Source organism: Tachypleus tridentatus, chromosome 7 (assembly GCF_004210375.1).
Source record: "Tachypleus tridentatus isolate NWPU-2018 chromosome 7, ASM421037v1, whole genome shotgun sequence".
NCBI lineage: Eukaryota > Metazoa > Arthropoda > Merostomata > Xiphosura > Limulidae > Tachypleus > Tachypleus tridentatus.
Window position 1 is genome coordinate 181,832,592 of NC_134831.1, and position 12,838 is coordinate 181,845,429.

General features: G+C 37.5%; 1 protein-coding gene and 1 long non-coding RNA gene across 2 annotated transcripts in view; one reads left to right on the plus strand and one right to left on the minus strand.

Moving 5' to 3' along the window:
• The window catches only part of LOC143257399 (uncharacterized), a 62,761-nt gene extending 52,154 nt beyond the window's left edge, over window positions 1–10,607 (plus strand). The window contains exon 2 of the long non-coding RNA XR_013031836.1: window positions 10,377–10,607. This is a non-coding gene — a long non-coding RNA (uncharacterized LOC143257399). The remainder of the gene's footprint in view (window positions 1–10,376) is intronic.
• The window catches only part of LOC143257397 (uncharacterized), a 31,644-nt gene continuing 28,467 nt past the window's right edge, over window positions 9,662–12,838 (minus strand). The window contains exon 3 of the mRNA XM_076515988.1: window positions 9,662–9,986. Coding sequence (XP_076372103.1) covers window positions 9,759–9,986 — 228 coding nt within the window. The 3' untranslated portion in view covers window positions 9,662–9,758. The remainder of the gene's footprint in view (window positions 9,987–12,838) is intronic.

The window sequence follows — 12,838 nt, forward strand, 5'->3', positions numbered from 1 at the left end:
TTGACCTTGAACTTGACCTCTCATAAATTGTGAACAAGTTGTTGTTAACTTTAAAACCCTGACATAAATACACAAACGTGTGTTTGAAAGCTTTATGTAGTCATGGGGACGAGAAGTATATATCCATGCACGATAAAGCAGACGAAAATAATTTATAAGTAAAAGAAATTTGAGCGTCTGCTAAATAGATAGCAAACTACCTGAGAGACTTTTGAGACCGAGGGCATCACAACTTCAAATATAATCGAAAGTGATAAACACAGTGTTGTTCGTAGGGTGTGGTGTAAATATTTATTATTTTTTGTTAGAACTATTACTCGTGATCCGTTTTACTTTACCAGTAGTAACCCAAATTACTTTAGACAGGTGAACTATGTTAGGACATTTCATCGAATTCATTATTCAGTGTTATACAGTGGATGAAATGGTCAGTAATACAGTTTGTATATACGTCACAGAGTCCCTTTTGAACTTTAATTCTGGTGAAAAAAGAAATGAAACCTTTAATATATGTATGTATATATAATTATTGTTCACTCAGTTTTCAGTAAAGGGCTTCACAGATGTACAATACATTAATTAGAAGTAACAGTTAACTTATTAATTATGGAATGGTAAAACTAAACGATGCAGAAAAGGTTAGTTGTTTTTTATTCTACAATACATATAAACTGATTCGTATATGGGCTTAGATTTTTTCAAACATAAAATCAAACACCTAAGACGAGATATTATTAGTAGAGATGAAGTAACACGATTTGTGTTAGCTTTCTATGAATTCTCTTTAGTAACATACCAGCAACAGAAGGCATTTTTTATTGACAATTGGTGAAAACAAATTATAATTTCGTGACTTGCCCGGTGTGGCCAGGTTATTTACGGCCCTTGATTCGCAATCTTTGGGTCGAGGGTTCAAATCCCGTCGTATAAAACATAAAACAGATAGCCCTGGTGTAGCTTAGCGCCAATTCCAAAAGAAACAAATAAAAATGAAACGTTTTCGAGCAATAAGAATACGATTTGACAATGGTAAGACACATTCCGGTAACGAATGGGACATAATCTTGATTTAACAGTTATTCAAACGACAGACATGACTTGTAGTATCTCAGACTTGTGTACATGACTTGTAGTATCTCAGACTTGTGTACATGACTTGTAGTATCTCATACTTGTGTTTTTAAAGATTTACATCGACAGACCGTTATTTACGTAAGGAAATACGTCTCATGTATATGTTCTAGGTCGCCGTCGTTGTCATTATTATAGGGATTTACGTCTTAAAGATCTGTAAGGATCAGATAATAAGAGGACTTCAAAATACAATATCTGATTTATTTTCTTGAATTTTGTGCAAAGCTACACGAGGACTATCTGCGTTAGCCGTCCCTAATTTAGCAGTGTAAGACTACAGGGAATGCAGCTAGTCATCACCACCCAGCGCCAACTCTTGGGCTACTTTTTTACCAACAAATAGTGGAATTGACCGTCACATTATAACGCCACCACGGCTGAAAGGACGAGCATGTTTGGTGCGACCGGGATTCGAACTCGCGACCCTCGGCTTACGAGTCGAGAGCCTTAACCACCTGGCCATGCCAGGTTGACTTGAGGGAACATTGCCGTAGTTCTGTTTTATTAATTCTGAAAAGAAAATGATAATACGCAACACGTATGAAGATTGAACCAGATTATTTGAGGGATTATGGGTAACAAAAATATCGTGGCAAGAACCAGTATCTTTCATAATTTTACATTATTCCAGTAACTTGTAAAATTTTAAAACTTTGAAAGAAATACATTACAGACGAAAGGTTGGGGGAAATGGATGGAACGAAGTAATAATTATTATTTTCATCTTGTTGGGTTACTCGAGTTTCTCTAAACAACCCCACGGATCAGGGGTAACTTTGTAGCGTGGCCCTTTTCTCGAAACTGTTCCTAAGGTAGTGAAAGTAAATTTGATACAGATCTCTTAAGGCAGTGACGTAGTAATAAAGGAAACAGTGAGGGGGCGTTACCTCTGAAGACACGTTGAGAAATGGAAACGGTGTTCCTCATTTCAGGAAATCTTATCATTATTCTCAACCCCCACGGCTTCAGCGCTGAATTATATACCCCCTTCCCCCCATCAGACACAAGAAGGTGGTACTCGATGTGCTGTAACCATGAACAGGATTAATCACGTGAGGTCATACACAGTCCTCCCTTCGGTAATTGTGTTTGTTTAACAGACTCCACCTCATAACCACCCACACATTAGATAGTTGTTCACGTTTCTCCTTTTTATTGTACTTATCGGACAATAGCAGAAGACAGACAGACACACGGTTTTTCTCTATCCACTGTATAGAAACCCGCGCATCTTTTGAAAACATCAAGGATTTATTGTTTGCAGTTAAGTACAAAGCTACAACAATGGGCTGTCTGTGCTCTCTGCCCGTCACGGGTATCGAAAACTGGATTCTCGCGTTGTAAGTCCGCAGACATCCCACTGTGTCCAATGGTAGGGAGAAGGCAGAATTGTCTGATCTCTTGTTGTTCCGTAATAGGAGAACATTTTACCGTAAATTCACAATGATAGACCCACATATTAATCAGGTGGTTAGGATGCTCGACTCGTAACCTGAGGATCACGGGTTCGAATCCCCGTCACGCCAAACATGCTCGCCCTTTCAGCCGTGGGGGCATTATAATGTGACGGTCAATCCCGTTATTCGTTGGTAAAAGAGTAGCCCAAGATTTGGCGGTCGGTGATAATGACTAGCTGCCTTCCCTCTAGTTTTACACTGCTAAATTAGGGCGGACTAGCGGAGAAAGCCCTCGTGTAGCTTTGCACGAAATTCAAAAGAAACCAAACAAATCACACGCAAATGGAGTTTCTAGTTTTCTGGAGATCCCTGGCCCATTTTTAAACATTATAGGAAATTCCTGTGACGTTTGTAATAAAAAGGATGTTCCTGGAACACGTAAATGGATCCCAAGAAAGTCTGAAAAATATATACATCTCAGTTAAAAACTATCTTACCTTTTGGTCAGTCTTAAAACAGCAGCTGAAAGCCACATTGATTTTGTGTTCATATGAATATGATATGATCAAAAACTGTTGTTTTCAGTTAAAGAGTTTTGTTTTTAATGTTAGACAAACATATGTATTTGCAAATGTCTTTTTTGTTTGTTTGTCGTTTTTTGGTTGTTTCTCTTTTGCGAATTAAACAACTAAAATTGATAAAATGTAATTAAATATATGTAAGTACGAGCTTCGAGTGAGCCAATACATCCTGATAACAAAGACCAGTTCAAGTCCTTGTGAAGGATCTTATAAACGTAACATATATATGTATAATGAATATTCAACAATAAACAACTAGGACAAGAGAACTTTCATTCTTAGTAAGGACTCTTTATATTCATTCTAACTGTGCGTACAAGGACTGTTGCTAATTGTAACATTACCTCCTGCTAGGTGGCTACGATCAGGATTTCTTTATGTAATGAAACTTAATTTTTTATCTATTTTTTAACCAATATTCGTATTATGGTCGAAAGCTACGAAAGCAAAAATTAGAAAGCCGTTTAACAGAAAGGATTTCTCCTTTCCTTTTATTATTATGTTTTTCGTATATCTCCTCATTATTTTATACCTGAAGCGTAATTTTAACAACCCCGATGCACTCAGCTCTTTTATCGCTTTAAAATTAAAGTGAAGTTTGGCAAATACTATTTAAGAAATGTCTGTATAGGAGTTAGTAATTTCAGGTTTTGTCTGTAAGAATCCTTCTTTAAGACCCCAGTTCACGAAAAACCGATCCCCTTGAGACGCCGCTTCAAAGTTTGAAATATTATATCCCAGAAGGCGTTTATTGGTAGAAATAAATTAATTGGTTCTGCTATTCAGAATCGTTTCTTTCAGATTTGAAATCCGTGAAGTATGAAGAAATGTACAGCTGTATATAACAGTAATGAGTTTTCAGCGTTCCCACAATTCTCCATAATCTTGCTTTATTGTAATCTAATTTTGTAATGACCTCTCAGGTCACTTGTCCTTCTATAATCTAAATTTGTATTGACCTCTCAGGTCACTTGTCCTTCTATAATCTAAATTTGTATTGACCTCTCAGGTCACTTGTCCTTACTCTTCTTTCAGCAATGTTTCTTCACTTCCCGTTAATATGATTTACTTTATTCTAGCACGAATTCAAAGGAAAACAGCATCTACAAACACCACAGGTTTCTTTCTTTCTATGTTTATGTTCCTGTCAAGATATTTTGCGGACTTCATTTATACTTTTTCGATCAGAAGAAAAAGCTATTTCAGATCGTATTATTGGGTTACAGTTACGTAGTCTGACGCCTCCATTCTGTTTCTCGGTCCCAACGTTTTTTTGTTTTCTAAAGTTGGGTAGGTTTTTCGCGCCTGCTAGTTTTAAGTAACACAAATGGTGTTAATGTGGTCGAGAATTTTCGCATTAATTGGTTATAACAGTCACGTGACTAGAACCACGAGAGCCACCTCCTATAACAACATTTATCAAACCTCTCATTGATTTTCTTTTTTTTTCTTTTTTTACAGCAGTAACTCCATTTAACAAAACGCCTTAAGAGAGGAGACGCTAACCCTAATTTTAGTCTGGGGTCATTCACTACGTCAACGCATATTGGACAGAAGGGTGAAAAATGGACTTCTCCCTGCCTCGACTAATGAATTGACGATGGAAGTACATCCATATTTGCTTAACAACGCTACGTGCAGCACGTTCGCCCGCGTCACTTATTGCGGTATGCACATTATGCTTAACAAACCCTCCTTTGGCCAGTTTTTACGTTTTCACTGAACTCTTGCGCGAGTTGAAACACGGGCAGCTCGCACCAAGCGGTCCACGCGCACACCTGCAGACGTGTAAATAGCAGATCGCCTACGCTTCCAATCAACTAATCTAGACAGTCTAATAAACACTTCTTCCCTGCGATCTAATAGCATCTTCTTCCACCAGGAGTCGCTGAAATGGCAATGAGAGATAAACTGCCTTGCAGGAGGTTCAGGTGAGCCATTTTCTTGAAGCCATGAAAATCGCAAATTATCTTCTTTCAGTCCTCTTTAACACTAGCATTTGGTATGAATAACTCAGCGTGCTCGTTTAGGAAGATATGTTTATTGAATACCGACCATATGCATCCGGAAACCAGCTTTTATTACACTGTCTCCAAAAGGAAACTAAACTGTATGTTCGTGTTGCTATCGTACGAAGTTGATGTGTAGTAACACGTCTGATGTAAAATAGGACACGTGAACAGAGGGTTTTGAGAAAGCACGGCATGAAGTCACAGTAACATATAAAAGTGTGAGCATAATGTAAGATATGATATGGAAAGGACACTGGGGCGTGCTATAACATTAATATTAAGACAATGGTGGGAAAAAACTCTGCTAAAAATGTGTAGATGTTGTTTATTTTGAATTTCGCGCAAAGCTACACGAGGGCTATCTGCACTAGTCGTCCTTAATTTAGCAGTGTAAGACTAGAGGGAAGGCAGCTAATCATCACCACCCACCGCCAACTTTTGGACTACTATTTTACCAACGAATAATGGTATTAACCGTTACATTATAACGCCCCCACGACTGAAAAGGAGAACGTGTTTGGTGTGACGGGGATCCGAACCCTCGACCCTCGGATTACGAGTCGAGTGCCTTACCCACCTGGTCATGCAAGGCCTTGTAGATGTTAATGCCCCATCTTATGTTCAAATGGAAGTTTTCGAACGATCTGCGTTTTGCTTTTCATTATTCTTATTATTTGAAACATTTTTCTATGTGTCTACATATGTTAACCTCTCCTCATTCACTTTGTACCAACTTCTTCGCCTCGACAGTTTTATACCGCCGAAATCTGAAGCTTGATCCCTGCATTGGTCACGGCACGCGCAATCCATTGTGCAGCTTTACTTTCAATAACAAACAAATAGCTCTTGCAATTGAAAATTTAACACTTAACTCGCTAAAAGAGGTTGACTTATCTTAGGCCAAACTTTTAGACAGACGAAATCTGGGTCTAAGAAATTATCGTCAGTTTTTAAAGGAAAAACAAAAGTTCTTTTGTGATGTTCTGTTTTCTAGATGAATACGTCAGCTGTGACGGGTGACCACAAACACTTAGAAAATGACGTCACATTCTTCTTAGTGACAAACGTTCGTAACTTTTATATCAGTTCGTCCCCCGGTGAGAGAACAGGGGTATGATTAGGTACTTACAACGTTAAAATCCAGGGTTCGATTCTCCGTGATGAACACAGCGGACGGCTCAACAGGTTATGGCATAAAGCAAAGAAACAAATTTTCGTTGGTTTATTTTGAGGCTTGACTTGTTATCCAATGAGAACAAAGCATGCACGTTATTTCTGTCCAATAGCAGTTTGAACCTCTGCATGTTGACCTTACCTCTCGACCTCACAAAGGTTATCCTGTTCTTTCGAATCTCGTCTTTAGAATTTCGAAGAAGCCACTTTACTCCAGTGATTAACATTACTTTGTGAAAATATTTTGCCGCGAAATCGGTACACGACCTTTAAAAATGTCGTTTAACAACATTAAAGTTCCTTTACAACATGGTCAATAACAAGGCTAAGTATCTCTCAATCGATTGTAATGATTTAAGATCTTAAGGCACCGCAAACTTTAATTGGAGGATACGGTATTATCTTTCTTTCTAGTTATTATCGAGCCCATTAGAAAGACTCAATTCTGGGTTTGTGCCTCACGAGACCGAGAAGGAAGCAGAACAAAAGAAAGCTGAAGTCGGGAGGGGTAGGGGGTGGCAGGATACACTAACTTGTAGTCTGTTTGTAATGGCTTTGTAGCATTGTTTACGTGACACCACGAGCAAAACAATAAGAGCATTCGAGCTTATTTGAGAAGAAGATTTTCTTTTATTCTGGAACGTTCTGAAACAAGATAAAAACTTTTCTAACATTCTTTTCTTTTTCTGAATGTCAGTAATTAAGAAATTATATACACGGTGTATATTATAATTACACTTACTGCATTGTTAGGCCTAAACATAAAGTCATTACATCATCATATTTACATTAATTAGTCCCCTCTCTCCCCCACGGTGGGTCGGGGATACGTTTCGTGAATTACAACCCTAAAATCTCACGTTAGAGTCCCTCACGATAAACAGAGCACGTACAATCCCATATATAGTTTAGCCATAAAAGTCAATCACTACGTTAGTTCTTTAATTACGTTGTGAAGGTGAATGCGCAGCTTATGCTAGTTGTTTATCTCAACTTACATATATCCCGAATATCTTATTTAATGTTATTTCAGTTTTATGTATTGCTCAGATCTAATGATTTATTCAGTATTAGATTTATTCAAACCAATTTTAAATAGGTATTTAAGTTCTATCATTAATAAAATGCAAAAACGTTTGTTTTTGAATTTCGCGCAAAGCTATATGAAGGCTATCTGTGCTCGCCGTCCCTAATTTAGCAGTGTAAGACTAGAGGGGCCCCCCGCTAGTACAGCGGTATGTCTCCGGATTTACAACGCTAAAATCAGGGGTTCGATTCCCCTCGGTGGGCTGAGCAAATAGCCCTTTGTGGCTTTGCTATACGAAAAACACAAACACACAAGACTAGAGGGAAGGCAACTAATCATCGCCACCAACCACCAACTGTTGGACTACTCTTTTATCGACGGATAGTGGGATTGACTGTAACATTATGACGCCCCTACGGCTGAAAGAGCGAGCACGTTTGCTGTAACGGGGATTCGAACCCGTGACCCTCAGGTTACGAGTCGAGCGTCCTAACGACCTGGCCATGCCGGGCCAGGTGTATTAGAAAATGAGTATCGTCGGAATGAGAAATGGCAGGTATATCAGGAAAGGATATATTGTTGAAATAAGAAACAAAAGATTTGTTAGGAAAGAAAGTTTGTTGCTATTTTTTAATGTACAACTTTACGACTGCCGTGATAATATACATCTAAAGCCTAATTTACCAACTCTTTATATTTCCGACAAATCTAAGACTGTCTTAAAGGTAAAGGGAAATATGGGCTATGAAAGGCTTGATCTTCTAAGTATATTCTTTCGTGGATCTTAAAATCATGTTTTAAATTTCAAAATCTATCTTCTCTACTTTGGTGTTTTATTGTGCTCTGAATCACTCCACGTGGATGTATAAGTGATGTGGCGTGGCGAACTAAATAGATATGTAAGCAGCGTAATCTATCGTACTGTGTGGATGTGTAAGTGATGTAACGTTAGGAACATTATGTGGATGTGAATGATGTAATGTGATGAACTGTGTGGATGTAAGTAATGTAATATTACGAGAAGATACAAAGATATGCACAAATAGAAACTAAAGATACAAAGATATGCACAAATAGAAACTAAAGACCAACATGAGGATTAGTTGAAGAAAAAACAGTTAAAAACGATACCGAACACTGGAGGAAGAAGACAGGTAAACGACGTACGATTGAAAGGTCACGGTGATTGGCAAAAGTATGACAACTGACCAGTCATCTCGAGTAAAAGATTTAACAGGCAAACTGCAACTACGCAAAGTCTTTGTTTTTCAAGGAGACTCATCATCAGCGGGAAAAAAAAAACTATGATTATAAACGTAAGATCACAGAGAAAAGATAAAGTAATAGATGGAAGGGGTGCCATGGGAGAGCATCAAAAAAAGCATTGGAGCAAAATTATTGATTGACAACATCTTGATTCGCTACCTACGTGGTGAATGTTCGTTGGTTGATTCATGAACCCAAGTGTCTCTATCTAAAACAAATAATGTCCTGGATTTGTAAATCATTCGGAGCAAAGTAATATGTAAAGAAATACCTTTAACAAAGTAATAATAAAATAACACAATATTGTGCGTAGCATCTAGTAAATGGAACAAACTGTCAGAAGACTAGAGAGGATGGGAAAGAAACGTAACTAGTTTCTCTGATACCATACTCCTGTTATCATGATATTGTTTAGTTTACCGTGAGTTTTCAAAACTTACGTTGTGAATTCAAATGAATAAAACGCATTTATTGTTACCATGTTTCTTTTTTATTCATTTTTTTTCACAGTCTCCAGAACAAAATCTTGTTATATTTTGTTTCATTGCACAATAATGGGTTTACACAAAACGAGACTTGTCTGTAAATGGCGGATGTGTTGCACACACACAAAGAAAGCTAGCAAGTAAAGTGATAACAGCCAGCTCTACACAGCTTATTTAAACCTATCGTAAAATAAAATAAACAGTAAAAAGTTATGAATAATTTGGATAATAACAGAGCTTTGTTTCGGACTTCGATAACCGAAAATAATAGACATTCTGTAAATAAACTCCAAAACAATAAGTCCGTAAACATTAACGTACTTACTGATAGGACATTTAATACACACTCGCGTATCTCTTAGTTTTGCACAAAACATCAAGAGAAGTCTGTGGGGCGCGTTTTGTACACATACACACATATATATATACAGACCGGAAACTAGTCATCCGTCATATTGGATTTTTCTATTGGTGTATAATGGTGACTCAATAGTAATAAAGTTCATAAAGATTGTAAGTAACGTCCATACGTTAAGTAGTCATTAAAGTTTATTTTGGTAGGTGAAATGTTTTTCCATTGGAGAAAAAACTGGATATTCTGGAGTTTCCTGTATTACAAAGGGACGTTTATAATACACCTATTGAAAACACCTCCAGCACGTTGCTGTCAGTACACGACAAAGTCATCTAGATGGCGAAGAAGGTGGTGGAATATCTGGATCAAAAAAGTGGTCAGAGTCCAAGGTTGGAGACTGTCGTAACTTTATGGACCTGGAGTCTGCAGCCGTTAAGTCATCGGGTGGCTCAGAGCTACGAGAAGATGACTGTTCTTGTTGGTGTTTACCAGTCTCTTCTTCTTCCTGCTTTTGCCGCTTATATTTTGTTCTTCTGTTTTGAAACCAAACTTTCACCTGTTGAGATCAGGGTAAGAAATATAAGGTAAAAAGTGGAATGACAGAATACATTGATAAAAAAGGTGTAAAAAATAATATAACGTTTTGAAATTAAACGAACATGGTAAATTATTAACTTTACGTGTGAGAATAGGTTAATAAAAGTTTACTTCCAGACTGTAAAAGAGCCCCCGCTTTCACTAGTCTTACCGCGCTAAAAATTGGGTTTCGATACTGGCGATGGGCAAAGCAGAGATAGTCCATATGTAATTTTATGCTATAAAATGTTTTTTTTCGCTTAATGATTTTTAAAACTGTAATAATAACACACAGTGTGTAGTTTAAAGCCTATAAATAGGCTTTAATACGTATTTGTTGTAAATCACTGTATTTGCTTTTGTTTCATAGGTATAAAAGTTCTGGCGTAACCAATCAGCTTTACTTACATTTGTTGACTAGGGGAAGCTTAAGTGCTTCCTGTACCCCCTTTTCACAGCTGAGAAAGAGTGTTCAACAACCTTTGACAGCTCAAACCTTGACTTCCCAATCTGCAATCCGACACATTAGTCTCTAGGCCATGCAGAACTCCCAGAGTTTAAAGAAATCCGATTTTGAATAAAACAATAACTAATAGTGAAATTAAAAGTGTTTTGTGTGTTTCTTACGATGTTTTATAAAAGTTTGTGGGTGTGTTTTCTTACAACAAAGCCACATCGGACTATCTGCTGTGTTCTCCGAGGGGAATCGAAGCTCTGATTTTAGCGTTGTAAATCCGTATGCTTACTGATGTTCCACCGGAGAACGTTTTATACAAAGAAAAAAAAAGAACATAAAAGTTGGAATGGACCCTAAGTGCATCATGATGACAAAAGACACTATACATTTTGACACTCATAAATGAAAGCTAGTCATTTGCTGAAATATTAAAATATAAAAAAAGCAAACATGTTTGAGGTTACGACTCAAGAGTATAGCTACACCTGTCCATATTTTAATGACATACAATAAACAAAATCAGTTGTTAGTTAATTAAAGGATGTGTGTTTTAAGTACAACTGAAATACCCATTTATTACCGTTTACACAGACTATAATATTTACAGTTACAACGTTTCATCGGGTTAACTTGACAACACTAGGTACAACATCTATAACATAAATTACGAGTTAGCTCTTTCAATTATTCAGACGGTTGTTGGTACACTACGAACTATCCGTGTCGTTCCCATAACGGGTATCGAAACTCGCTTTTTAGTATCGTAAGCCTACAGACTTACATTTGAGCCAATGGGAGGCGCTCTTTCCTTATAGAATATGATTATCCTAAATTTGTGACACTATATGATGTCACACGAACATGAAGTGACCCTAGTTTACGTACGTAGTAAGTAGTTGCATAATTTCGCTCGTGCCATTCTAAATACTGACACAAGTGACTGATTTGAAAGCCTTGAGCGTTAATAACAGCATGAAGCGTTGTTTTCTTAGGAGACAAAAGAAACCCCTAACGAATTCCTCGCCAACAAGGGTTAGGGATCTGGCTGCTTGAGCAAAATACTTCCTCCGTAATCTGCTTAGTTGTCCATCTCCTGACCAAGATAGTGAGCAACAGCAGCAGATAAGTTAAGAAGAGCCCACCCGCATCGCTAGGACTGAGGCGTGAACTGTCTTTCGTCCATCGTGCAAGACCGATCACTTTACACCTCGTGGACGACGACATTAGATCTCAACCTTACCCTGGGGTAAAACAAAACTTGAAGAGAAGAAATCACCTTATAGGCCCGTGCACCCCCAAATCGAGGACATAACGTAACACTCCAAACAGTTTCTCTATTTTTGTGACACCAAAACTAGGTTGCTCAAACGCAATAGTGAAACGTTGACAAGAAAACACCACAAGAAGAAATATCAACGTGTTGAACCTCAACACTTCAACCGACTTCGAAAGAAACTCCGTAAAATATGAAAGTCACAAGGGATTAACTCATTAGTTACTGTCATAGTCAGACAATAATGTTGCTTTGTGTGAGTCGTGATAATTCCAAACGGAATCAGTAACATCGATTATTGTAGATGCACTTTAACAATACCAAGCAATGTCCTTTCTGAGAGTGTCCTAAAAGAACATTAAACAGGATAAATTATTTTGATTATTGAGAGAGTACGATAAGTGTTAACACAACAATAAACTTAATTAATGACTTCGATTATCGTAAGCACTCGGCAACAACGTGAAGTGCAAAAATGATGTTGACGTGTTACCTCACAACAACAAGAGAAGTCGATTTCTGTAACAGCGTCTCAACATCAGAATCGTTAAACAGAGGGCGTTTCACCCAGTGATTTAAAAAAACAACAACAACGCGAATGTTCTGTACCCGATGATAGATATCCTTACCGGCAAAACTGTCATCGTAATAAATGAAAAATATGTGAAACCTGTGGTCGCCTTTGTCTTCCTTTATTCCTCAATCTGTAATTACAGAGCTCTTCCAAGTACCGAAGATTTCAAGTATTAATTATATGACATAAAACTTTTTAACTGTTTTAAACAAAACTATTAACGTTACAAAAAAGCATTATAAAAGTTTTATATTTTTTTAAACATGGCTTTCTTTATAACTCTAAGTACATTTTTCTAGCTAAATCGAGTTATGAAAAATTCATCTTCTATGCAATAACTGCAGTAAGGTTTCACGTTTCGGTGCTTAGTAGACAGAAACTGCCCCAGCAAGCACGAGGCACGAGAACGTGACACCTATAGTCACCTGTCTCGAGACTTCACAACGCATGGCGTTCTCTTTAGGCTTACGTCTTGTGATTAAGGTATGTATTAGTGGTCATGAACTGTACTATATTTGTGGAATGTTC